Genomic DNA, 27,244 nt, shown 5'->3' on the forward strand with positions numbered 1-27,244 from the left:
ATTGAATGGTGGAGAAAGCTCGGGCCAAATGGCCTACTCCTTCATTTCTTGTGTTCTTAGGTTGATAGAAATAGTAGCCATTTTGTGTTCACCAAAGTTAGATCAATGACAGGCCAATCTAGTTCCGAGGTGTTAAATGAGTTGCAAAGACATGAAAAGAAAATGTCTGAACAGAGCACTAAATCTGCCATGGTTTTTAGTTGACCAGTGCATGAGCATAGCACACATCTACCGAGCCATCCTCAAAAATCCTTTCTGATTGCCTCACTGGTTTTGTCCCTTATCTTTGGTAGTGGTTTCAAGTTCATACTGCACCCATGATTGTGCTTTGTATATTGCACAACTTTTTAAATGTTGCATAAGGGTTAGACATTGTCATGATATTTAGATCAGCATATCATGGTGCAATCAAACACACACTGATGGACATACAGTAGGACCAACCAACACACACACAACATCGCAGCCAATCACCAGTGAGAGCACACGCACTATAAAAACAGGGGACACTACAGTTCCCGCTCATTTTCCAGCAGCAGCCAGCTCAGAGCACCAAGCTCAGAGCCTGCCACTCAGGCATTCACCATGTGCTGAGTGCCTCACCCAGATAGTAATAGGACAGGGTCCACCGATTAGCTAGTAATGCACATACCCAAGTTAACAGTGTGCTGTTATAGTTAAGAAGTAAATAAAATTGAGTTACACCATCTCCAGCCGTGTTGGATCGTTTGTACACCAGAACACCCAACACGACAGACATTTTTCGATTTTATTTTTAAATCCATGTAAACTGCAGACTAGTATTTTCTAGTGTTTGTGACTTTGTGACTCCTTCGAGATTTTGGAACTTCCTAAGCTGAAATTTGAAGATGGAGGAATTCATTACATGCCACCTTTGTGTCATTTTGCATGTGATGAGAAGTTGGCGAATACATCAACTGAAGAAAAGCTGTATGTCCATTTTTTTCTACACGTGGACAGCAAAAACTGCAATTTAGAGCAAATGCATAAAAAACAATATTCCCTCCAGCAGGGTTCTTTATAACCCTGTTGGCCATTAAATTTCTTACCTTGTTTGTGGACGTAAATGCACTGCAGCTTCAATTCCACATAACACCACTGGTTTATGGATGTGACCATGGATCCCTGAAGCGCTCAGTTCTTCAGAGGGTGTAGTGTGGATGATGAATTAGTCCTGGAGGTTTAAGAAGGCAGGTTGTGTGTGCAATGTGCCTGAATGTTAGTGCGCAGTTCTTATTCTAGGAAGCTGCAATAGAGTTTGGTGACTCGGATATTGCAGTCATGTTTTGTGCATTGTTGACACAACATGCAGCAGTGCATCAAAAAGTGGCAATACCAATCTAACTTTGTTCTTAAATTAGACATTTTTAATTATATGCTTGTAATCTTACCAATTTGTTTTTTTTTCTACTTTGGGCAGTTGACAGTGGACAGTGGCATCAACCTTGGCTTACCTTTGCCACAGTCCCTCTGAAAGGATTCGAACCTCACTCTGGAGCATTGAGTACATAATCTCAGCCTGCCACCCTGCCAGTACTGCACAAATGTACCACCTTTAGGATGTGAGGTTAAACAGAGGTCCCATAACCCTTTCAGATGGACATGCAGGGTTCCAAGGCACTAATCAAAAAAGAACAGCAGAGTTCTCTGTGTTATGGCCAATATTTATCAATTTCCCTAAAACAGCATGGTTGCTGTCTTTTCAGCATATCAGCAGTGACTACACTTTCAATGTAATGAATTGGCTATAGAATGCTTTGGGACTCCTGAGGTCTTGAAAAGTACTCCATAAATGAAGTTCATTCCTTTATTTTAGAGTCTGATTGTGTCAACAATGGCTCTTTGAGCAATTTGAAAATAGCTGAATGAATTTGGTAGGAGTTAACTTTACCATTAGAGGACAGCAGTTACGTGCTAGGGGGAGAGAAAGGTACAGCAGTATTTAAATTTACTTCAAAATAAACTTTCAAAAGTGTAACTTTCTATCGATAAACTTGTTCTTGACTTTTGCTCCACTAAAAAGGGGTATATATATTCCAGTTAATTAGTGCAGGTGCCACCATAAGAACTGACCATTGTGAACATCTTAATTGAATAAATATTCTTCCATGTGTATGTGGTCACAGCATCTTTCCCAGCTACACATTTGTGCGACATATCCGTCCAAAGCTAAAAACATACATTTGCTGTTCTGTTTCCACTGGTTTCTGTCTCAAGCCTCGCTGATGCTATCTGTGAGGGGTCCCGACTTGAAACACCAGTTCTTGGGCATGTATAGTTTTGTTTTTGGAATGGTGTGTGGAGTCACATGGAACCTCATTGAGAGTAAGCAGGCCAGTCATCATGTAACAACTTTAAAGAGTATTTAATTAAGGAAAAGGCAAATACATACAAACAGGATTACAATACTCAAAGATAATTAAGTATATGGATCAGTAAACACGCACGCAGGTTATGTAGAACATAACCCCTTATTCCAAAATATATCTACGATTGCTGAACTCCTTAAGACTTCCCCTTTCCACAAACAACATCCAAATTAAATAAATCTATATGTCAAATCCAGCTTATAGTTGCCACACAATTCAGGGCTATAATCAAGTCTGGGAAACTTCTATTCTTGGTCCAGTGAAGATATTTAAACTGTCTTTATGAAGGTTTCTGATGACCTTGGCCCTAAAAGACTTTGATGCGAGCCGAGCCTCCTGGCTCTGAGTTGTGTACAGCCACTGAGGCTGTTAGATATAAACTGACCTGTATGCTTTTGAGGGTGCTGGCAATTATGCCATTTGCCACTTTGATTCTCCATTCTGTGTATTGGGCTGTCTGCTTCTTTCACATTCTTTGATTCTAGAGATTAGCATGTGTATACCTCCACTGATCTCTCAGTTGGCTAGGTAAGCTGTTTCACTCAAAAGGCGATTTACACCTGATTCTGTGTAGATGCCTGCTAATTTTATTCCTGGGAAAGTCACATTTCATCATGCCTTTTGAATGTTGTCTATTGCTGTCATTAGTGTAGATTTCAAACTGTTGTTGAGCAGATTTCATCCTGTAATGCCTTGTTAAAATAGTTTTACTGCTGATACTAGGCAGATCCATAACAGTCCTCATTTACTTTAATGATGGAGTCAACTAAAGATCAAAATGTTACCTGGAGGGATCTTCACCCATCATTGATGAGCCAGTTAATGAAGAGAAAGGAAATTGGTAGATGATCAAATCCCTCGCTGAGATTTGCATCATGTACAGCAAATTATACTGCACCTTTTAATGAATGAAGCTTCCCAAGAAGCTATTTAGATGCATTATAAAATGAAATACCTGGCCACTTTAGGAGATATTAGGTTAGAAAGCCAAAGCTTTGTTCAAAGAGGCAGGTTTTAAGGAGTTGATTAACAAAATAATGCAAGACAGAGAGGCTGAGAGATGTTAGAGAGGGTATGCCAGATCTTGGAGTTTAAGCAACAGATGGCGTGGCCACCAATAGTGGAGCGATTAAACTTGGGAATATCCAGGAAGCCAGAATTAGAGAAGCGCAGATGGTTGTGGGCTGGAGGAGATTACAGTGATTGGGCGGGGCAAGGCCATGGAGGGATTTAAAAACAAGAATGAGAATTTTAAAATCAAGACCCTGCTTGACTGCAAGCTTGTGTAGATCAGCGAACACAGGGATGTTAGGGGAATGGGACTTGTGGCAAGTGAAGATACAGTTAGCAGAGTTTTGGTTGACCTCAGGTTTGCAAAGGGTAGAATCGGGGAGACCTGTCAAGGGTGAGTAGGAGCAGTAGAATCTAGAGGTGATGAGGGTTTCAGCAGCAGATGAATTGAGGCAAGGGCAAAGTCAGGCAATGTTATGAAAGTGGAAATAGGTGGTCTTAGTGATGGCATGAATAAGTCCAAAAGCTCATCTATGGATGAAACAGTGTTTGCTTTGTCCTGACCGTATTTGGCATCCTTGCATAACCTATCTCTGTGATCATTCTACTTCAGATCCTCAAGGAACAAATAGTTTCTAACAATTCTATGTCCATTATTTGGTTTGCATAATAACCCACTCAGTTCATAGAATTCCTACCGTGCGGAAGGAGGCCATTCAGCCCATTGAGTGTGCACTAACCCTCCAAAAATGCACTCTATCTAGACCAACTTCCCTGTCCTATTCTCATAACTCCGCCTAACCTTCGATTCACTCCACATGATGTCAACAAATAGCTGAAGGCACTGGATACTGCAAAGGTAATGGGCCTTGGCAACATTCCAGCAATAGTACTGAAGAGATGTGCCTCTTAGCCAAGCTATGCAGTCCACCTGCAACACTGGCATCCACCCGGTAATCTGGAAAGCTGCCCAGGTATGTCCTGTCCACAAAAAGCAGGACAAATCCAACCTAGCCAATTACCATCCCATCAGTCTACTCTGAATCGTCAACAAAGAGATAGAAGAGGTTATTGACAGTGTTATCAAGCGGTACTTACTCAACAGTAACCTATTCACTAATGCTCCATTTGGGTTCTACCAGTCAACTCCAAACCTTATAAAACCATTAGTCTAAATGTGGACAAAAGAGCTAAACTCAAGAAGTGAGATCAGAGTGACTGCCCTTGACATCAAAGTAGCATTTGACTGAGTGTGGCATCAAGGAGCCCCAGGAAAACTGGAGTCAATGGGAATCCGAGGGAAATATTCCGCTGTTTGGAGTCATACCTAGCACAATGGAAGATATTTGTGGTTGTTAGAACCGTAGAATCATAGAATTTACAGGCATAACATAACAAGAACTAGGAGCAGGAGTAGGCCATCTGGCCCCTCGAGCCTGCTCCACCATTCAATGAGATCATGGCTGATCTTTTGTGGACTCAGCTCCACTTTCCGGCCTGAACACATAACCCTTAATCCCTTTATTCTTCAAAAAACTATCTATCTTTATCTTAAAAACATTTAAAAACATCTACTGCTTCACTGGGCAAGGAATTCCATAGATTCACAACCCTTTGGGTGAAGAAGTTCCTCCTAAACTCAGTCCTAAATCTACTTCCCCTTATTTTGAGGCTATGCCCCCTAGTTCTGCTTTCACCCGCCAGTGGAAATAACCTGCCCGCATCTATCCTATCTGTTCCCTACATCATTTTATATGTTTCTATAAGATACCCCCTCATCCTTCTAAATTCCAATGAGTACAGACCCAGTCTACTCAACCACTCCTCGTAATCCAACCCCTTTAGCTCTGGGATTAACCTAGTGAATCTCCTCTGCACACCCTCCAGTGCCAGTACGTCCTTTCTCAAGTAAGGAGACCAAAACTGAACACAATACTCCAGGTGTGGCCCCACTAACACCTTATACAATTGCAGCATAACCTCCCTAATCTTAAACTCCATCCCTCTAGCAATGAAGGACACAATTCCATTCGCCTTCTTAATCACCTGTTGCACCTGTAAACCAGCTTTTTGCGACTCATGCACTAGCACACCCAGGTCTCGCTGCACAGCAGCATGTTTTAATATTTTATCATTTAAATAATAATCCCTTTTGCTGTGATTCCTACCAAAATGGATAACCTCACATTTGTCAACATTGTATTCCATCTGCCAGACCCTAGCCTATTCACTTAGCCTATCCAAATCCCTCTGCAGACTTCCGGTATCCTCTGCACTTTTTGCTTTACCACTCATCTTAGTGTCGTCTGCAAACTTGGACACATTGCCCTTGGTCCCCAACTCCAAATCATCGATATAAATTGTCAACAATTGTGGGCCCAACACTGATCCCTGAGGGACACTACTAGCTACTGATTGCCAACCAGAGAAACACCCATTAATCCCCACTCTTTGCTTTCTATTAATTAACCAATCCTCTATCCATGCTACTACTTTCCCCTTAATGCCATGCATCTTTATCTTATGCAGCAACCTTTTGTGTGGCACCTTGTAAAAGGCTTTCTGGAAATCCAGATATACCACATCCATTGGCTCCCCGTTATCTACTGCACTGGTAATGTCCTCAAAAAATTCCACTAAATTAGTTAGGCATGACCTGCCCTTAATGAACCCATGCTGCGTCTGCCCAATGGGACAATTTCCATCCAGGTGCCTCGCTATTTCTTCCTTGATGATAGATTCCAGCATCTTCCCTACTACCGAAGTTAAGCTCACTGGCCTATAATTACCCACTTTCAGCCTACCTCCTTTTTTAAACAGTGGTGTCACGTTTGCTAATTTCCAATCCGCCGGGACCACCCCAGAGTCCAGTGAATTTTGGTAAATTATCACTAGTGCATTTGCAATTTCCCTAGCCATCTCTTTTAGCACTCTGGGATGCATTCCATCAGGGCCAGGAGACTTGTCTACCTTTAGCCCCATTAGCTTGCCCATCACTACCTCCTTCGTGGTAACAATCCTCTCAAGGTCCTCACCTGTCATAGCCTCATTTCCAACAGTCACTGGCATGTTATTTGTGTCTTCCACTGTGAAGACCGACCCAAAAAATCTGTTCAGTTCCTCAGCCATTTGCTCATCTCCCATTATTAAGTCTCCCTTCTCATCCTCTAACGGACCAATATTTACCTTAGCCACTCTTTATATATTTGTAGAAACTTTTACTATCTGTTTTTATATTGGGAGCAGGTTTATTCTCATAATCTATCTTACTCTTCTTTATAGCTTTTTTAGTAGCTTTCTGTTGCCCCTAAAGATTTCCCAGTCCTCTAGTCTCCCACTAATCTTTGCTACTTTGTATGCTTTTTCCTACAATTTGATACTCTCCCTTATTTCCTTAGATATCCACGGTCGATTTTCCCCCCTTCTACCGTCCTTCCTTTTTGTTGGTATAAACCTTTGCTGAGCACTGTGAAAAATCGCTTGGCAGGTTCTCCACTGTTCCTCGACTGTTTCACCATAATGTCTTTGCTCCCAGTCTACCATAGCTAGTTCTTCTTTCATCCCATTGTAATCTCCTTTGTTTAAGCACAAAACACTAATGTTTGATTTTACCTTCTCACCCTCCATCTGTATTTTAAATTCCACCATATTGTGACCGCTCCTTCCGAGAGGATCCCTAACTATGAGATCCTGAATCAATCCTGTCTCATTACACAGGACCAGATCTAGTACCGCTTGTTCCCTCGTAGGTTCCAATACATACTGTTCTGGATACATTCTATAAACTCCTCCTCAAGGCTGCCTTGATCGACCTGGTTAAACCAATCGGCATGTAGATTACAATCCCCCATGATAACTGCTGTACCATTTCTACATACATCAGTTATTTCTTTGTTTATTGCCTGCCCCACCATAATGTTACTATTTGTTGGCCGATAGACTACTATCAGTGACTTTTTCGCTTACTATTCCTGATTTCCACCCAAATGGATGCAACCTTATCCTCCATAGCACCGAGGTCATCCCTTACGATTGCCTGGATGTCATCCTTAAATAACAGAGCTACACCACCTCCCTTACCATCCACTCTGTCCTTCCGAAAAGTTTGATACCCTCGGATATTGAACCCATATCTTCATGTAACAACCTGCCGCGTCGCTTACCATTAATGTTTTTTCTTCCCATTTTATTCCTTTTAGTATTCCTGGTCCTATTCACTGAGCTCCCCTCAGTCACTGTACCTTGTACTGTCGCCCTTTTTGATTTTTAACGATGGCTTCTCTGCCTTACACTTTCCCCCTTACTGCCTTTTGTTTCTGTCCCTGTTTTACTATCTTCCAACTTCCTGCATCGGTTCCCATCCCCCTGCCACATTAGTTTAAACCCTCCCCAACAGCTCTAGCAAACACCCCTCCTAGGACATCGGTTCCAGTCCTGGCCAAGTGCAGACCATCCTGTTTGTACTGGTCCCACCTCCCCAGAACCGGTTCCAATGCCCCAGGTATTTGAATCCCTCCCTCTTGCACCATCTCTCGAGCCACGCATTCATCCTATCTATCCTGACATTCCTACTCTGACTAGCTCGTGGCACTGGTAGCAATCCTGAGATTACTACCTCTGAGGTCCTACTTTTTAAGTTTAACTCCTAACTCCCTGAATTGAGCTTGTAGGACCTCAGCCCGTTTTTTACCTATATTGTTGGTGCATATGTGCACCACGACAGCTGGCTGTTCACCCCCCCCCCCCCCCCCCCCCCCCGAATGTCCTGCAGCTGCTCCAAGACATCCTTGACCCTTGCACCAGGAAGGCAACATACCATCCTGGAGTCTCTATTGCGTCCGCAGAACCGCCTGCCTATTCCCCTTATGATTGAGTCCCCTATCACTCGTGTATTTACAATTTCCCCAGCCATCTCTTTTAGCACTCTGGGATGCATTCCATCAGGGCCAGGAGACTTGTCAGCCCATTGACTCTGCACCAGACCTTAGAAAGAGCACTCTACTGAAGCCCACACCTCCACCCCATTCCTGCAACCCAGTAACCCCACCTAATCTTTTTGAACACTAAAGGGCAATTTAGCATGGCCAATCGACCTAACCTGCACATCTTTGGACTGTGGGAGGAAACCTGAGCACCCGGAGGAAACCCACGCGGACACGGGGAGAATGTGCAGACTCCACACAGTCACCCAAGCGGGAATTGAATCCAGTTGAATCCAGTTCCAGGATATCATGCAGGAGTTTCTCAGGGTAGTGTCTTAAGGCCCAATAATCTCCAGCTGTCTCATCAATCACTTTCCCTCCATAATAAGGTGAGAATGGGGGTGTTCTCTTTTGATTACAGAATGTCAGCACCATATGTGACTCCTCAGATACTGAAGCAGTCCATGCCCATACAAAACTAGACCTGGACAACATTCAGCCTTGGGCTGATAAGTGACGAGTAATATTCATGCCACCCAAGTACCAGGCAATATATCTCCAACAAGAGAGACTCCAACCATTTTTCCTTGCTATTCAATGAAATTACCATTGCTGAATCTCCCACTATCAACATCCTGAGAGTTGTCATTGACCAGAAAGTGAACAGGACCAGCCATATAAATATTGTGGCTACAAAAGCAGGTCAAAGGTTGAAATTCTGCAGCGTAACTTGCTTCCTGACTCCCCGAAGCCTGTCCACCACCTACAAGGCACAAGGAGTGTGATAGAATATATTTCACTTGCCCACATGAATGGAGCTCCAATAATACTCAAAAAGCTCAACACTATTCAGGACAAAGCAGCCTGCTTGATTGGCAAGCCATCCATCACCTTCAACATCCACTCCACCGCCAATGCACAGTGGCATGTATGTGCCACCTACAAGATTCACTGCAGTAACACACCAAAGATTATTCAAATAACATCTTCCAAACCTGTGATCTCTACGATCTAGAACGACAAGGGCAACAGATGCTTGGGAGCACCACCACCTGGGAGTTCCCCTGAAAGTCACTCACCATCCTGATTTGGAACAATATCGTTGTTCCTTTACTGTTGCCTGGTCAAATTTCTGAAACTCCCTCCTTAACAGCACTGTGGGGCACCTACACCACATAACTGCAGCCATCAAGAAATAGGCTTTTCCAGGGAAATTAGGGATGGGAAATAAATATTCTAGCAGAGCCAGGTTTTGCCTTGTCCCATGAAAGAGTTTTTAAACGTTTTATGGAGTTGGGAGGTTGTACCAACTTTAATAACAGGTTAGAGAGGTGGTTGACGAAAAGGGGACAAAACAGTACAGATTCAGACAGTACAGAAGAGGCCCTTCGGCCCATCAGGCCTGCACCAACAAAAAACACAACACTTTATCAACACTAATTTCTCTTCCTAGCACTTGGCCCATAGCCTTGAATGTTATGACATTCCAAGTGCTCATCCAAGTACTTTTTAAAGATTGCAAAGTTTCCTGTCTCAACGACCCTCCCAGGCAACGCATTCCATCCTCTGGGTGAATTTCTTTTCCTTCAAATCCCCTCCAAATCTCCTGCCTTTCACCTTAAAATTATCCCCCTGTCCATGCTCCTCATAATCTTATACACCTCAATCAGGTCCCCTCTCGTCCTCCTCTGCTCCAAAGAAAACAACCCAAACTTATCCAGCCTCGCTTCATAGCTAAAATGTTCCATTCCAGGCAACATCCTGGTGAATCTCCTCTGCACCCTCGCTAGTGCAATCACATCCTCCCTGTAGTGCGGTGACCAAAACTGAACACAGTACTCCTGCTGTGGCCTAACCAAAGCCGTGTACAGCTCCAATATAGCCTCTCTGCACTTATAATCTATGCCACAACTGATAAAGGCAAGTATCCCGTATGCCTTCTTTACTACCCTATTAACCTGTTCTGCTGCGTTCAGGAACATGTGGACAAGCACCCCACGATCCCTCTGTTCCTCTGAGCTTCCAAGTGTCTTGCCATTCACTGAGTGCTCCCTTGCCATGTTTCTCCTTCAAAAGTGCTTCACCGCTCGCTTTTCAGGGTTCAATTCCACCTGACCAATCCGTCTGTATCCTCCTGTAACCTAAGACCTCCTTCAGATTTACTGATCAAACCCCTCCCCCACATTTTCTTCTACACATTGATCCCTGTGTTACACCAGCGGACACTGGCCTCCAATCACACAAACCGGCTTCCATCACTACCCTCTGTCTCCTATCACAAAGCCAATTTTGGATTCAACTTGATCCAGTTTGCCACGTTTATCCTGTGCCTTTACGTTCCTTATCAGTTTCCCCCGTGGGACCTTGTCGAGGGTGATGTGTTAAGTAAGTTGGTTCAACGTTGACTGCAACTGGATGCGGTGAAACTAGAAACAGGCTTCCGACACAGGAGATGGTCCAACACTGTTTTATTGAACCTCCTGATTGCTGTACATAGTCTGCTGTGAGTTGACACTCTATCAATCTAACTGATAACCTCCTACTGGCTTGACCAGACTAACTTTCTACCTCATGGTGATGGTGCTCACTGGCATGTGCACTCTTACTATCTCAGTAGCTAAGTCCTGTAGAGAGAGGGAGAGTTTTAATGCCCTGTGTGCTTTATAGTGGTGGTGTCCTGTCTGGTGATTGGTTGTTATGTGTTGTGTGTGTGTTCATTGGTTATCCTGTGTGTCAATCACTGCCTGTCTGCATCTCATTATATACATGAGTGGATATTATCACAGAGGGCGTTGCTGAAATCCATATAAACTACATCAACTGCACTACCCTCATCGACACACATGGTCACCTCTTCAAAAATTCAGTCACCTTTGTTGGGCAAATAGTAACAGGTTGAGCGCAAGAGATTAGGCCAACTGCTCATGAAAAACATAGCTATTTCCACATTAGTATATCCACAAGAGAAATTATATGAAAAGCTGAAATAAAGAGAAAGCTAGCATTTATAGGTTTTTTTTCATTATCTCAGGATGTCCCAAACTACTTTGCAGCTGATTAAGTATTTCTGGAGTGTAGTGTCTGATTTAATTTAGAGAATTTAAAGCAATTGATTTGTTTTCCTCATATTTGGGGAATTATTTTAGAAAAGATCAGTCAAATATTTCCACATCACTTCAAAAAATCTAATCAGTCAGAAATCCTGTCACAGAACAAGCAATGTTACCTATACAGTGACAAAGTCTGACCAATCAGGTGGGAAATTGTGCACATCAGTTTCTGAAACTGACACCTCCTGGACCCTAGAAAGTTGTCAAACCCAGATCAAATACAAGCATCAAGGCTAGACTTTCAAGTAAAAATGTTAATAAAACTACTAAAATGACTGGAAAGGGAACTTTTTAGTTTGGTTTAATGTTACTGTGGAATATGAAGTTTTAAATTCTTAAGTTTAAAATTTTATTTTGTGAATAACCTCACACTTCCCTTCATTATGCTTAACCTGCCAACTTGTTGCCTACTAATGTACCCTGTCTATATCTCTTTGTAAACTCTGTGCCCTTCTGACTACTTCTATTTCCACTCAGCCTTTAGATTTACATTACTTCCTCTTTCTTTGTCTAAGCTATTAATGTTACTGTAATAAAGTCCCATGTTGCTCCTTCTGAAAAATATATGATATATAAAACTTGTAATTAGTATATGCTGGGCTGAAAATATAACATAAACAGCATCTTGTGTTTATTTAGCAGTATTAACATATTTCCACAGCCCTTCACAAAAATCTAATCAGATAGAAATAGACACTCAGCCAAAGAAGACGATTAATTGATGGGGTGACTAAAAGTTTTGTCAGAGTTAGTTTTTAAGAGAGAACTTAGAGAGGTTCTGTGCTGATGGAGAAGTGGAGCTTAGTGTGGTTGTGGGTAGCAGAGTTTTGGAGGTGGCGAAAGCTTGTGGAGGTTAGCATGGAAATAGTTAAGTCTTGGGTGAGAAAAGTATGGATGGAGCAGGTGGGTGAGGCATAAGTACGGTAGGGCAAACGTGCAGCCTTTGGAATTTTTAAGAGGAATAAGATGCCAATGGCCTGGTAAGATAAAACCTGGCTCCACCTCTTTGGATGATGCCACCAAAAGGAAATGTAGATTGGAAAGGGCCGAGGATAGATTTTTGCAGCTCCAGATATATTGCTGCAGCAGGAAGAGAGCCATTGCTGGAGATATGCTTGCTATATTTGGATAGGTAAGGGTGGAAACAAACAAGATTAATCCCACTGAGCTGGACATTAGATGTGAGGTGTAATAATTTAAAACTTGTAATTTAGTAGTTTAAAGTTTATTACATTTTTGTGAGTGCTGAACTTTAATTAGACTTATCGGGCAGGCATTTGCAACTTTAAAATGAAATAATGCTGAAAACTTTGTATAATTAATACAATTTATTGTAGTATTTCTTTGGCTTCAAGTAGTTACAGCAAGTTTTGTCGTACGTCAGTGTTGGGTGCTTGGACATAAGGTTTCAATATTTGTTTCTAATGATACTTAAATCCTAACTTTCTCCTCATCATTATTAATACCTGTTGAGTCTTCAGGTGTTGACACAAAAGTGTCAGAACAACAGCAAGTATCACAATATAATAAAAGCAAAATACTGCAGATGCTGAAAAACCCAAATAAAAACAAAATGCTAGGAAAAATTCAATAGATCTGGCAGAATCTGCGAGTTGAATGTCCATATAACTCTTAAGAGCTCAAATCTACTGGGTGTTGCTGTACCACCTGGGTGAGAAGCAACACTAATAGCATCCATAGAACTGGGCAGGACCATCCACCTTTCAAATCAAATATTCTTTAAGTATGGGAAATACTGGTAGCAACAGAATAATTCCAAGTGCAAACCATTGTATTTCGAACTGGCTACAGTCAGAGAAGAAATAAATAACCAAGTGGAATCTGCTCCATGCACACAAAGACATTTGTGTGGCCCTTAATGAGATTAGAATGTGTTCCCTGTTGTTATGGGACAGGGTTTAGAGAACCCAAAGTGTATCATGGAGTTCACCTGACCCACAACTTTTAATAAATTGTGGTATTGGGAGCACATGGCCCGCTCTACAGGTGTGGTAGAGCAGAAATGGAAAAGTATTTTTAAAAACAAAACAATGTTTATTCTATGAACTCAAGTTAACCTTTTTAAAACATACAGTGAACACCTTAGCAACCATTAATTCAAATACAACCCCCAAAGAATACAACACTAAGTAATCCTTTAGGCTTTCCTTTTAACATCCATACGACTTAAAAACAAAACCTTTGACAGAAGCTCATCCGGTTAAAGTCACTACTGAAAACATTTATAATTTTCAATTCACCAAATGATCAAGACATAGTCTTTTCATGGCAGAGAGATCAACAGTACATTTGCTCTGTCTGGCTTCAGCTCGAACACTGAAACCAAAACTAAAACACACCCGGCAGCAAACAGCCTAAAACAAAAGTAAAAAGCTGACAGACAGCCCAGCTCCACCCACACTCTGACACCACTGATAACCGCCCATTTCTTAAAGGTACATTTCTTAAACACCCATTTCTTAAAGGTACTCTCACATGACACCTCCCCCCAAGAAAAAAAATAAACCATCAACTTCAAGATGGTTACATTTTTCACCTTTTCACTATCCTTTAAGAAATGCACACAGGAAATATACTTTTTCATTTCAAAAAAACAACACACGCAAACAGGTATAATAATATAGTCCCATTTTTTTGCCGTTCTTCCTCCAACTGAAATCCTTCTCGATTGACAGTCTCTTTGAACAAGAAGGTCCCTGCAGGATCCGTCCATTTCTCTACACCTCGGCATTTCTCTTTAAAGTCAGATACTTTAGTTCAATCTGATCACAGAGTCCCTTGTAATTCTCCAACACAGGAGCATTGGCTATCACAGCTTTCAGGCAGTCAAATGCCTGTTGAAAGTCTGCTGTCCATTGAAATTTTCGACGTTTCTTCAGCAAGTCCATCAATGGAGCAATCACGCGACAAAACTTTGGCACAAATGGCAAGAAATCGCATTATTTCCCTTTGTCTTGAGGGTATCGGAAGCTCCTCAATAACTGTTGATTTCACATCCCGTGTAACCATTCGACCCTGTCCGATTGTATGGCCAAGGAAAGTGACTTGGGCTTTTCCAAAATCACTTTTGGCTAGGTTTATCACCAAACCCGCCTCCTGAAGTCGATCGAATAATTCCATCAGATGTTTTAAATGTTCTTTCCAGGTCTGGCTGAAAATTACCAGATCGTCGATGTGTACCGCACAATTGGGTAATCCTGAAACAACTTTGTTAGTTAACCATTGAAATGTGGCTGGTGCGTTTTTCATGCCAAATGGCATAACTTTGAATTGGTATATACTATCTGGAGTCACAAAAGCTGAAATCTCCTTCGCCCTTTCTGATAAAGGTACCTGCCAGTAACCTTTAAGTAAATCCAGTTTTGAAATAAAAGCTGATTGTCCCACTTTCTCAATGCAATCCTCCAAACGTGGGATAGGATAAGAGTCCATTCTTGTAACAGCATTAACCATTCTGTAGCCCACACACGAACGTTGGGTAACGTTTGGTGTAGGTATCATCACTACGGGTCAGCTCCATTGACTGCAACCCACTTCAATTATGCCATTTTTAAACATACTCTCAATCTCTTTGTTAACCTGTGCCAATTTTAAAGGGTTAAGTCTGTATGTATGTTGTTTGATTGGAACAGCCTTTCCCATCTACATCATGTATAGCCATTTTAGTACTTCCCAATTTATCTCCACAAGCTTGCCCATGTGATATCAATAATTCTTTCAGGTCAGTTCGTTTTTCCTCTGGAAGGCAACTCAACAATTTATCCCAATTTTTAAGAACATCCTCGTTTTCCAATTTAATTTGAGGTATGTCAAATTCACAGTCATCTGGATTTGGTTCGTCACTTTGAGTTAGAATCATTAAAACCTCCTCCTCTTCCTCTCCTTCCCTTTCAAAGTACCTTTTAAGTATATTCACATGATACACACGGTGAGTCTTCCCTCTATCTGGTGTTTTTACCACATAATTTACCTCACTTAATTTCCTTTCAATCTGATAAGGTCCACAAAACCTAGCTTTTAAAGGCTCACCTACCACTGGTAACAATACTTAATCTTTATCACCACTGGAAAACTATGAACTTTGGATTTCTTGTCCGCTACCTGTTTCATCACATTTTGTGCAACTTTTGAATGTTGTCTAGCCAATTCACCTGCTCTGTTTAATTGTTACCTAAAATTTGACACATAATCCAATAATGTAATTTCTGATTTCTCACCAATTTTTCCTTAATCAATTTAAATGGTCCTCTTACCTCATGACCAAAAATTAGTTCAAAAGGACTGAATTTGGGTGACTCATTAGGTGCATCCCTAATTGCAAACTGTATAAATGGAATTCCTTTCTCCCAATCCTCTGGATAATTGTGACAATATGCCCTCAACATTGTCTTTAATGTCTGATGCTACCTTTCTAACGCTCCCTGCAATTCTGGATGGTACGCAGTTGATTTAAATTGTTTTATTCCTAAGCTATCCATAACTTCTTTGAATAACCTTGAGGTAAAATTTGATCCTTGATCCGATTGTATTTCTGTGCGTAGTCCATATCTAGTAAAGAATTTAAGTAACTCCTCCACAATCTTTTTAGCTGTAATATTATGGACTGGAATGGCCTCTGGAAACATAGTAGACACATCCATTATAGTCAAAAGATATTTATTCCCACTTTTTGTTTTAGTTAGCGCTCCAACAGAATCAATTAGGACCCTTGTAAAAGGTTCCTCAAATGCTGGAATGGGTATTAAGAGCGCTGGTTTTATCACTGCTTGAGGTTCCCCTATCACTTGACATGTGTGACATGATTGACAAAATTTAACTACATCTTTATGTAGTCCAGGCCAATAAAAATGTTTTTGTATTTTAGCTTGAGTTTTCCTTATTCCCAAATGACCTTCCACTGGTACCTCATGTGCAATTCGCAACACCTCCTTTCTATACCCCACTGGCAATACTACTTGATGAACTTCTGCCCACTTTTCATCCGCCTGCATATGTAAAGGTCTCCATTTTCTCATCAAGACATCACTTTTACAGTAATAACACCCTGATATTCCTCTTCCGTGTATGCTTTCTGATACATCTGTTTTATTTCTACATCTTTTTGTTGTAACTCCGCCAATTTTCCTGAACTAAAAATATCAGCCTCATCCTCCACCTGTTCTTGTTCTTTCCCAACCATCTGATCAAAAATAATTTCTGATAATTGCACTTCACCTTTACCTTCACTCTTTGATTTCTCCTCTTGTCTTCGGGAAAAATCCCAGGATATTCGTCCTTCAACACTTCAGTTGTCTGATTTTCCATTGGCTTATTAACCACAGTAGGCATCATTCCCACCTGCTATCCAGCTATATCATTACCCAAGATAAACTGTATTCCTGGACAAGATAGTTTCTCTATTACTCCTACTACCACTTCACCACTCTTCACTGGACTTTCCAACCGTACCTTATATAATTGAACACTACTCCTCTCCACCTGAATTCCACATATTACCACCTTTTCTGGCAACATTCTTCCCAAACTACACAACTCCTCATGCCTTACCATTAAAGATTGACTAGCTCCCGTATCTCTTAAAATTGTGACTTCTTTACCTGCTCCTCCTGACATAAATGAGTAAACTTTACCCACACAAGTAAATTCTTTAAAGAGATCTGGCACCTTCTTATCAATCACCTCTTGATCAGGCTGTACAATCTTTTGCACCTCCTTCGCTTCACTTGGGCTTTCCTTTACCGCTTTAACAAACCCCACTGTCTTATCCTGTTTTACCACATCAGCCTTCCCAGTGCTTTTCGTCAACCACCAACACTGTGACTTTACATGGCCTAGCTTATTACAGTGAAAACATTTGAAACTTTTCATTTCTTTTCCACCCTCCTGGATTTGTACTCTGCGGTACACTCTCCTTATTATCTCCCATCAGATCACCTTTACCTTTACCACTTGAGTATTTCTCATGTCCCCAGTTTCTATCCCTCACAGGCTGAAACTGATGTCGGAAACCAAGCTTTGATTTGCGAACTAATTCATAATCGTCTGCCATTTCTGCTGCTAACCTTGCAGTTTTAACCCTCTGCTCTTCCACATGAGTTCTCACTACATCAGGAATTGAATTTTTGAACTCCTCCAAAAGCATAACTTCTCTGAGAGCTTCATATGTTTGGTCTATTTTCAAAACCCTTTTCCACCTATCAAAATTACTCTGTTTGAGCCTTTCAAACTCCATGTATGTTTGACCAAATTCTTTCCTTAAATTTCTAAACCTTTGTCAGTAGGCTTCAGGCACTAGTTCATATGCACCTAAGATGGATTTTTTCACCTCCTCATACGTCCCAGATACCTCCTCCGATAGTGATGCAAACACTTCACTAGCCCTACCTACCAGCTTTGTTTGAATCAGTAATACCCACATGTCCTTTTTAACATAGAATTTACAGTGCAGAAGGAGGCCATTCGGCCCATCGAGTCTGCACCGGCACTTGGAAAGAGCACCCTACCCAGGTCAACACCTCCACCCTAGCCCCATAACCCAGTAACCCCACCCAACACTAAGGGCAATTTTGGACACTAACGGCAATTTATCATGGCCAATCCACCTAACCTGCACATCTTTGGACTGTGGGAGGAAACCGGAGCACCCGGAGGAACCCACGCACACACGGGGAGAATGTGCAGACTCCACACAGACAGTGACCCAAGCCGGAATCGAACCTGGGACCCAGGAGCTGTGAAGCAATTGTGCTATCCACAACGCTACCGTGCTGCCCATTCTATGTAAATTCTATGTTAATCTACCATCCAACTGTACATTTCCCTTTACGTCTGCCAATTTTAACTGACTGTCATGTTTCATGGCCATTTTCTGAAGTTCAAACTCTCCCTCTTTATCTTTTTCCCTGATGTGTATCTGCCTTTCTCTTTCTTTTTGTTCTGCTAGGGCTATTCTTTCCTTTCTCCTTTCTTCTCTCTCCTTTTCTTTTTTTCTCTCTCTTTCATATTCAAGCTGCTTTAATTCTTTCTCGTGTTCCATTTGTTTAAATTGTAGCTGAATTTTTGCCATTTCCAATGAGTCAAACTGTATCTCAGACAACTTTAAATGCTTAGCCATCGCCGTAATAACCTCATCTTTTCGCATTTTGTCAGATAACGTTAACTGCAATGTTTTTGCCAAATCTAACAGTCTGCTTTTAGTCTCTGTCCGTAAGGTACTGCTTGTGAAGTCACGTCTGAAACATTTATAATTCTGAATTCACCAAATGATCAAGAGATAGTCTTTTCATGGCAGAGTGATCAACAGTACACCTGCTCTGTCTGGCTCCAACACTAAAAACGAAACTAAAACACACCCTGCAGCAAACAGCCTAAAACTAATGTAAAAAGCTGACAGACAGCCCAGCTCCACCCACACTCTGACATCACTGATAAACACCCATTTCTTAAAGGTACTCTCACATGACACTGTTCTAACTGGCTATTCCGTTCTGTCTTGTATTAATTTGGGTAAAAAAAAGCAAATTACTGCGGATGCTGGAATCTGAAATGAAAGACAAAATTCTGGAAAATCTCTGCAAGCCTGGCAGCATCTGTAGGGAGAGAAAAGAGCTAACGTTTCGAGTCCGATGACTCTTTGTCAAGGCTGGAAATATTTGGAAATAATTTGGTGTTGGATGCATGCAACTTTTAATAGAAGGAGATAATATGCTTGCAAATTGCCTTATTATAGATATAGATTAAGGCACGTGTAGGTCAAGGAGAATATTGTTCTGCTTCCTAACAGTGATATTCTCCAATGCCTTTTGGCTGGTTAGCTTTCAAGGCAAATTTGAGCTAGATAATTGGCTACTGCTAATGCCTATCACGCCATGATTTCTCTACATTTCAACACTGTTGGTTGACACAGTAGTTGTTTTCTTCTGATAGTACAAGGGTATTTGGGTCAAAAAGGATTAATTAGGAATGGGGAAGTCGTATCGCACATATTATGATGTGGAGGGTCACAGAATGACAGACCAGGTATAGAAAGAGTCTGAGAGAAGTCAGCAAATAGCATCTTGTTAGGGCTATACCTTGGAGATATAGAACATAGAACATGCAACATTACAGCGCAGTACAGGCCCTTCGGACCTCGATGTTGCGCCGACCTGTGAAACCACTCTAAAACCCATCTACACTATTCCTTTATCGTCCATAAGTCTTATCCAATGACCATTTGAATGCCTTCGTGTTGGCGAGTCCACTACTGTTGCAGGCAGGGCATTCCCCGCCCTTACTACTCTCTGAGTAAAGAACCTACCTCTGACATCTGTCTTCTATCTATCTCCCCTCAATTTTAAGCTATGTCCCCTCGTGCTAGACATCACCATCTGAGGAAAAAGGCTCTCACTGTCCACCCTATCCAATCCTCTGATCATCTTGTATGCCTCAATTAAGTCACCTCTTAACCTTCTTCTCTCTAACGAAAACAGCCTCAAGTCCGTCAGCCTTTCCTCATAAGATCTTCCCTCCATACCAGGCAACATTCTGGTAAATCTCCTCTGCACCCTTTCCAATGCTTCTACATCCTTCCTATAATGCAGCGACCAGAATTGCACGCAATACTCCAAATGCGGCCGCACCAGAGTTTTGTACAGCTGCAACATGACCTCATGGCTCCGAAACTCAATCCCTCTACCAATAAAAGCTAACACACCGTACGTCTTCTTAACAACCCTCTCAAACTGGGTGGCAACTTTCAGGTATCTATGTACATGGACACCGAGATCTCTCTGCTCATCCATACTACCAAGAATCTTACCATTAGCCCAGTACTCTGTCTTCCTGTTATTCCTTCCAAAATGAATCACCTCACACTTTTCTGCATTAAACTCCATTTGCCACCTCTCAGCCTAGCGCTGCAGCTTATCTATGTCCCTCTGTAACTTGGAACACCGCACTGTCTACAACTCCACCGACTTTAGTGTCATCTGCAAATTTATTCACTCATCCTTCTACGCCCTCCTCCAGGTCATTTATAAAAATGACAAACAACAGTGGCCCCAAAACAGATCCTTGTGGTACATTACCCATCAAGCACCACCCTTTGTCTTCTTCCAGCGAGCCAATTTCTGATCCAAACTGCTAAATCATTTGCTGAAATCCATATACACCACATCAACTGCTCTACCCTCGTCTACCTGTTCAGTCACCTTCTCAAAGAACTCGATAAGGTTTGTGAGGCATGACCTACCCTTTACAAAGCCATGCTGACTATCCCTGATCATATTATTCCTATCTAGATGATTATAAATCTTGTCTCTTATAATCCCCTCCAAGACTTTACCCACTACAGACGTGAGGCTCACCGGTCTATAGTTGCCGGGGTTGTCTCTGCTCCCCTTTTTGAACAAAGGGACCACATTTGCTATCCTCCAGTCCTCTGGCACTATTCCTGTAGCCAATGATGACATAAAAATCAAAGCCAAAGGTCCAGCAATCTCTTCCCTGGCCTCCCAGACAATCCTTGGATAAATCCCATCAGGTCCCGGGGACCTATCTATTTTCAGCCTGTCCAGAATTGCCAACACCTCTTCCCTACGTACCTCAATGCCATCTATTCTAATAGCCTGGGTCTCAGCATTCTCCTCCACAACATTATCTTTTTCCTGAGTGAATACTGACGAAAAATATTCATTTAGTATCTCTCCTATCTCTTCAGACTCCACACACAACTTCCCATCCCTGTCCTTGACTGGTCCTACTCTTTCCCTAGTCATTCGCTTATTCCTGACATACCTATAGAAAGCTTTTGGGTTTTCCTTGATCCTACCTGCCAAATACTTCTCATGTCCCCTCCTTGCTCGTCTTAGCTCTCTCTTTAGATCCTTCCTCGCTACCTTGTAACTATCCATCGCCCCAACTGAAACTTCACACCTCATCTTCACATAGGCCTCCTTCTTCCTCTTAACAAAAGATTCCACTTCTTTGGTAAACCACGGTTCCCTCGCTCTACGCCTTCCTCCCTGCCTGACCGGTACATACTTATCAAGAACACACAGAAGCTGATCCTTGAACAAGCTCCACTTATCCAGTGTGCCCAACACTTGCAGCCTACTTCTCCACCTTATCCCTTCCAAGTCACGTCTAATGGCATCATAATTGCCCTTCCCCCAGCTATAACTCTTGCCCTGCAGTGTATACTTATCCCTTTCCATCATTAACGTAAACGTCACCGAATTGTGGTCACTGTCCCCAAAGTGCTCTCCTACCTCCAAATCCAACACCTGACCTGGTTCATTACCCAAAACCAAATTCAACGTGGCCTCGCCTCTTGTTGGCCTGTCAACGTATTGTGTCAGGAAACCCTCCTGCACACACTGTACAAAAAACGACCCATCTAATGTACTCGAACTATATCTTTTCCAGTCAATATTTGGAAAGTTAAAGTCTCCCATAATAACTACCCTGTTACTTTCGCTCTTATCCAGGATCATCCTCGCCATCCTTTCCTCTACATCCCTAGAACTATTTGGAGGCCTATAGAAAACTCCCAACAGGGTGACCTCTCCTTTCCTGTTTCTAACCTCAGCCCATACTACCTCGGAAGATGAGTCCCCATCTAGCATCCTCTCCGCCACCGTAATACTGCTCTTGACTAGCAGCGCCACACCTCCCACTCTTCTGCCTCCTTCTCTGAACTTACTAAAACACCTAAACCCCGGAACCTGCAACATCCATTCCTGTCCCTGCTCTATCCATGTCTCCGAAATGGCCACAACATCGAAGTCCCAGGTACCAACCCATGCTGCCAGTTCCCCTACCTTATTTCGTATACTCCTGGCATTGAAGTAGACACACTTCAAACCACCTACCTGAACACTGGCCCCCTCCTGCGACGTCAAATCTGAGCTCCTGACCTTTATACTCTCATTCTCCCTTACCCTAAAACTACAATCCAGGTTCCCATGCCCCTGCTGCATTAGTTTAAACCCCCCCCCATAGAGCACGAACAAATCTCCCCCCCCAGGATATTTGTGCCCCTCAGGTTCAGATATAGACCATCCTGTCTGTAGAGGTCCCACCTTCCCCAGAAAGAGCCCCAGTTATCCAGAAATCTGAACCCTCTCGCCTGCACCATCCCTGTAGCCACGTGTTTAATTGCTCTCTCTCCCTATTCCTCATCTCACTATCACATGGCATGGGCAACAACCCAGAGATGATAACTCTGTTTGTTCTAGTTCTGAGCTTCCATCCTAGCTCCCTGAAAGCCTGCCTGACATCCTTGTCCCCTTTCCTACTTATGTCGTTAGTGCCAATGTGGACCACGACTTGGGGCTGCTCCCCCTCCCCCTTAAGGACCCGGAAAACACGATCCGAGACATCACGTACCCTTGCACCTGGGAGGCAACATACCAAACGTGAGTCTCTCACGCTCCCACAAAATCTCCTATCTGTGCCCCTGACTATCAAGTCCCCAATTACTAATGCTCTGCTCCTCTCCCCCCTTCCCTTCTGAGCAACAGGGACAGACTCCGTGCCAGAGGCCCGTACCCCATGGCTTACCCCTGGTAAGTCGTCCCCCCCACAAGTATCCAAAGCGGTATACTTGTTTCTCAGGGGAACGAGCGCAGGGGATCCCTGCACTGACTGCTTCTTCCCAGTCCCTCTTACAGTTACCCATCTATCTCCAATCTTTGGTGTAACTAATTCCCTAAAGCTGCTATCTATGACCCCCTCTGCCTCCCGAATGATCCGAAGTTCTTCCAACTCCAGCTCCAGTTCCCTAACTCGGGCTTGGAGGAGCTGGAGATGGCAGCACTTCCTGCAGGTAAAATCAGCAGGGACACTAACGGCATCCCTCACCTCAAACATCCTGCAGGAGGAACATTGCACTCCCTCCCCTGCCATCCCTCTAACTTTCTACCAAGATCTGGCTAACAACTAAATTACATTTTTTTAAAAAATAATAATAATAATAAAATATGGTACTTACCTCACACCAATGGGTTTTATTATTAGGTTAGAGGAGGAGGGCGGGTGGGAGACACTGCACGTGTAGTGTCTCGGGTTTCCTCTCCACCAGAATTTATTGGTGAGGGACTTCCCCGAAGACAGACTCTGTGCCAGAGACCTGTACCCCATAGCTTACCCCTGGTAAGTCCCCCCCCCCCCTCAATATGTATATAATTATATGTTAACAATAAGCAGTTCGACCGCACAAACCTCCAGACCTCTTGGTGAGACATCAAACAACATTACAACAGATTCTGACTTTTTTTTGAAATTATTTTTATTGCATTTTTAGCATTTCATACCAAAGTATACATAAGACATGAGCCATAACAAATATCCTTTAACAAGATTCTGTCAACAAGGCGGCACAGTGCTGCAGTGGTTAGCACTGCTGCCTCACTGTGCTGAGGTCCCAGGTTCGATCCTGGCCCCGGGGGCACTGTCTTAATGGAGTTTGCACATTCTCCCCGTGTCTGCTTGGGTCTCACCCCCACAACCCAAAGATGTGCAGGGTGGGTGGATTGGCCATGCTAAATTGCCCCTTAATTTGAAACAAAATTTGGGTATTCTAAATTTATTTTCAAAAACAAGATTCCATCAACAAACACCTTTTACAAAGACTCTCACTAGATTCTGACTTTGACTCATGAACATACAAATTAAGAGCAGGAAACAGCCCCTCAGTCCCTCAAGCCTGCTCAACCGTTCAATAAGATCATGGCTAATCTGATTTTAACCTCCTGCCTAACCCCAATATCCTTTCATTCCCTTGTTTATCAAGAATTTACCTCTGTTTTAAAATATTCAAAGACTCTGCTTCCATTGCCTTTTGAGGAAGGAAGTTCCTCAAATCTTTTGAGAGAAAAAGATTCACCTCATCTCTCTCACTTAAATGAACTGTATTTTTAAACAGTGGATGCAATTTATTGACCTTGTCACGTCGATTCGGGACGTGACGAGGCTGGTAAGTCTCGCGAAAAGCCTCACGTGAAGTTTATCACACTCGTTATGCCTCGCGAGTTCTAGCATGATCTCATGAGGTGTCTCGATCTGGATCCCGCCCACAATCCGCAGGATCAAGATTTGCATATTCAAGTGTGCTGAACTGCTCACTTGAATATGTCTGCACCGAGTTACCCAAGGCACGTGGTCTAACGCCCATGCCTCGGAGACCCCGAGCGAGAGCTGTTTAGCACTGGCCTCCACAAACGTGGACTAAGCATACTGACATGGGGAGAGGGGTCTCCCAGGCGATCAGGGACCCCTGGTTGCTCGGGCTCTGGGCAGGGTAGTACCCCGGCATCCCTCAAAGACGCCGGGGCAGTGTGGCCCTATCAGCCTGACACTGCAGTGGCATCTGGGCACCCTGGAGGTGCTACCTTGGCATTACCAAGGTGCCCAGGTGATTCTACTGGGCTGGCAGAGGCAAGGTGTCCAGGTGGCATCTTGCCTGCGTTGGGATCAGGCCTGGGCTATCCTGCCCATATGAGGTAGGGGCGGGGGGAGGAAGGATTTGGGTTTCAAAGAAGCACGGGTAAAATGGAAACTAGAAGAAGGTGGGGGGGGCGGGGAGGTAATTTAGAAATTAGTTGTTGGTTGTGTGAGGAAGACCTTCTTGAAACAGCTGTGGTCTGGGAGAAGGTACAGTTTGCATCAGGTCTCCAGTCAAGTCAGAAAAACCTTGGCCTGCAAAAAGCAGTCTTGTTTCTGAAGGTTCCTTGGATTTCCACAGCAGAGTGGAAGTGATTTTGAGAGGTCATCTGGTATACCTTATGAAAGCAACAGCAGTTTTGCCGTGGGTAATACTGGATTTTTATTGTTGACCATCTATGAGGAGGTTTTGCACTGCTTGGATGATGTTTACTTGTGCATCTGAAAAAGTAGGGAATCTTTTTGGGGGTAATGTTTATATATTTATTTTTTATTTTATAGTACCCAATTCATTCTAATTAAGGGGAAATTTAGCGTGGCCAATCCACCTACCCTGCACACCTTTGGGTTGTGGGGCGAAACCCACGCAAATACAGGGAGAATGTCTAAACTCCACACGGACAGTGACCCAGGGCCGGGATCGAACCTGGGACCTCGGCGCCGTGAGGCAACAGTGCTAACCACTGCACCACCGTGCTGCCCCAGGGGGAATATTTATAAGACTAATTTTAACTATGTAACTATAATCTTGTATGCTGAAGTTTTCTTAATTTTTAAAATCCCGAAAGTGTGACTGGATTTCTTGCTGCTGAGGTTGGGTATGTTTTCCTCTAGTTTTCAGAATGCAAAGAAAAGGTGTTGCCCATAAGCCACGTTCCCTCAGGGATTTGGTTTGCTCAGCAATTAACATCTGCTGTGGTCATAACATTTGGTCAAACTGCTTTCAGCAAGCTTTATATCCAGATCAATTATATAAACGAGAAACAAAATGATTTCTGGCATCGATTCTTGGGGGCCCTCCGCCCAACTAACCTGAAAAATATTAATTTCCCCCACTTTATGACCACACAAGATTTGTTTCCCTGTTCCAAATTGTTCCCTTAGCATATGGTTATACTTCTTTTAATACCACATGGCTTAGTTTGTGACCCAGATTCCTATGTGACAGATTCATATATTTTCTGAAAATTAATATACTTCTGTAATAATCTACTGTATTCTGAATTACTGCATTGTCTTCTTCCTTCTGAAACAGTCTCCAGTGACACCAGAGGTCTTATGTGGGTACTTGTGCAACACTAAGCCATACAGTTCAGTGTTAGTCAATCAAGTAACTGACATTGATAAATATATTTTTCAGTGCCAATATATTAATCTTTTCTGCTTGCAGGTAATTCAATTGGCGGTTACAGGTAACAGGCAAGATGTTGTCCTCTTCGAGTAGGATTTCAACTTTTGAACCTAGACACCCACTGGAAACAGATGTTCAAGAGACTGGGATAGATCCATTACAAAATGAACTGATAAAAGGCGACGACAATGGTGAGTTAAAAAAATCCTGAGGTAGCACTTTGATCATGTCTGATATACAGGAAAAAGAGAGTCATGGGCCATTGTTGCCGACTGTTACAATTTGATAGGATTTTAAGATTATGTATTTTTATTAGTATTTTGCTTCACAAGACTTTAATTGTGAAATGTGAATATATCAGAAAACTATTGCATGACAATATTTCTTGAAATGATCCTTCACAACATATTACTTTTGAAATGCGCATGATATGACCACAGCGGGCAGCTTTGTATCCATGTTGCTCAAGAATTCAAGTTGCAACTGATTTTGAACAGGATAGTTGCTTTGACTGGTAAGAGCACAAGAGTTCTCAAATTGTGTTGCTTGAACAATGTGAAGGTGTAAAAACTGCTTTTGAAATAGCTATACTAGCCTTGTAATTGGGCGCAGATTAATTCATTCTACCTAGTTAACTACATGAAAGTGAACATAGTACTCTTGCTGTACAAATCAGTTACAGTCTGAATGGTTCTCTTAAATAGCATTTTTTAAATTCTCCCAATTAATTAATATATGTGTAAACAGGATCCCATTAACTACCATGTAGCATGAAACTGTGTTTATTCATGTGATAAAGAATCCACAGAATAATGATCTGATTTTCACATATTTAGCAGTTTTTAGAAATCATTTCTTATGTACAACAGCAGAGTTCTCGAGTTGCTTGAAACTAGTTATATTCTTCGCAACATGAAGGTCCTTTTGTTTGGCCCCTTTTTAATTAATCCATGGGATGTAGGTGCCACTAGCTGGGCCAGTATTTACTACCCGTCCCTAATTGCCCTTTCTCTC

General features: G+C 42.5%; 1 protein-coding gene across 1 annotated transcript in view; it reads left to right on the forward strand.

Moving 5' to 3' along the window:
• The window catches only part of tbc1d5 (TBC1 domain family, member 5), a 783,418-nt gene that overhangs the window by 312,578 nt on the left and 443,596 nt on the right, over nt 1–27,244 (forward strand). The window contains exon 5 of the mRNA XM_072508754.1: nt 26,270–26,421. Coding sequence (XP_072364855.1) covers nt 26,304–26,421 — 118 coding nt within the window. The 5' untranslated portion in view covers nt 26,270–26,303. The remainder of the gene's footprint in view (nt 1–26,269; nt 26,422–27,244) is intronic.

This window comes from Scyliorhinus torazame, chromosome 6 (assembly GCF_047496885.1).
Source record: "Scyliorhinus torazame isolate Kashiwa2021f chromosome 6, sScyTor2.1, whole genome shotgun sequence".
NCBI classification, from domain to species: Eukaryota; Metazoa; Chordata; class Chondrichthyes; order Carcharhiniformes; family Scyliorhinidae; genus Scyliorhinus; species Scyliorhinus torazame.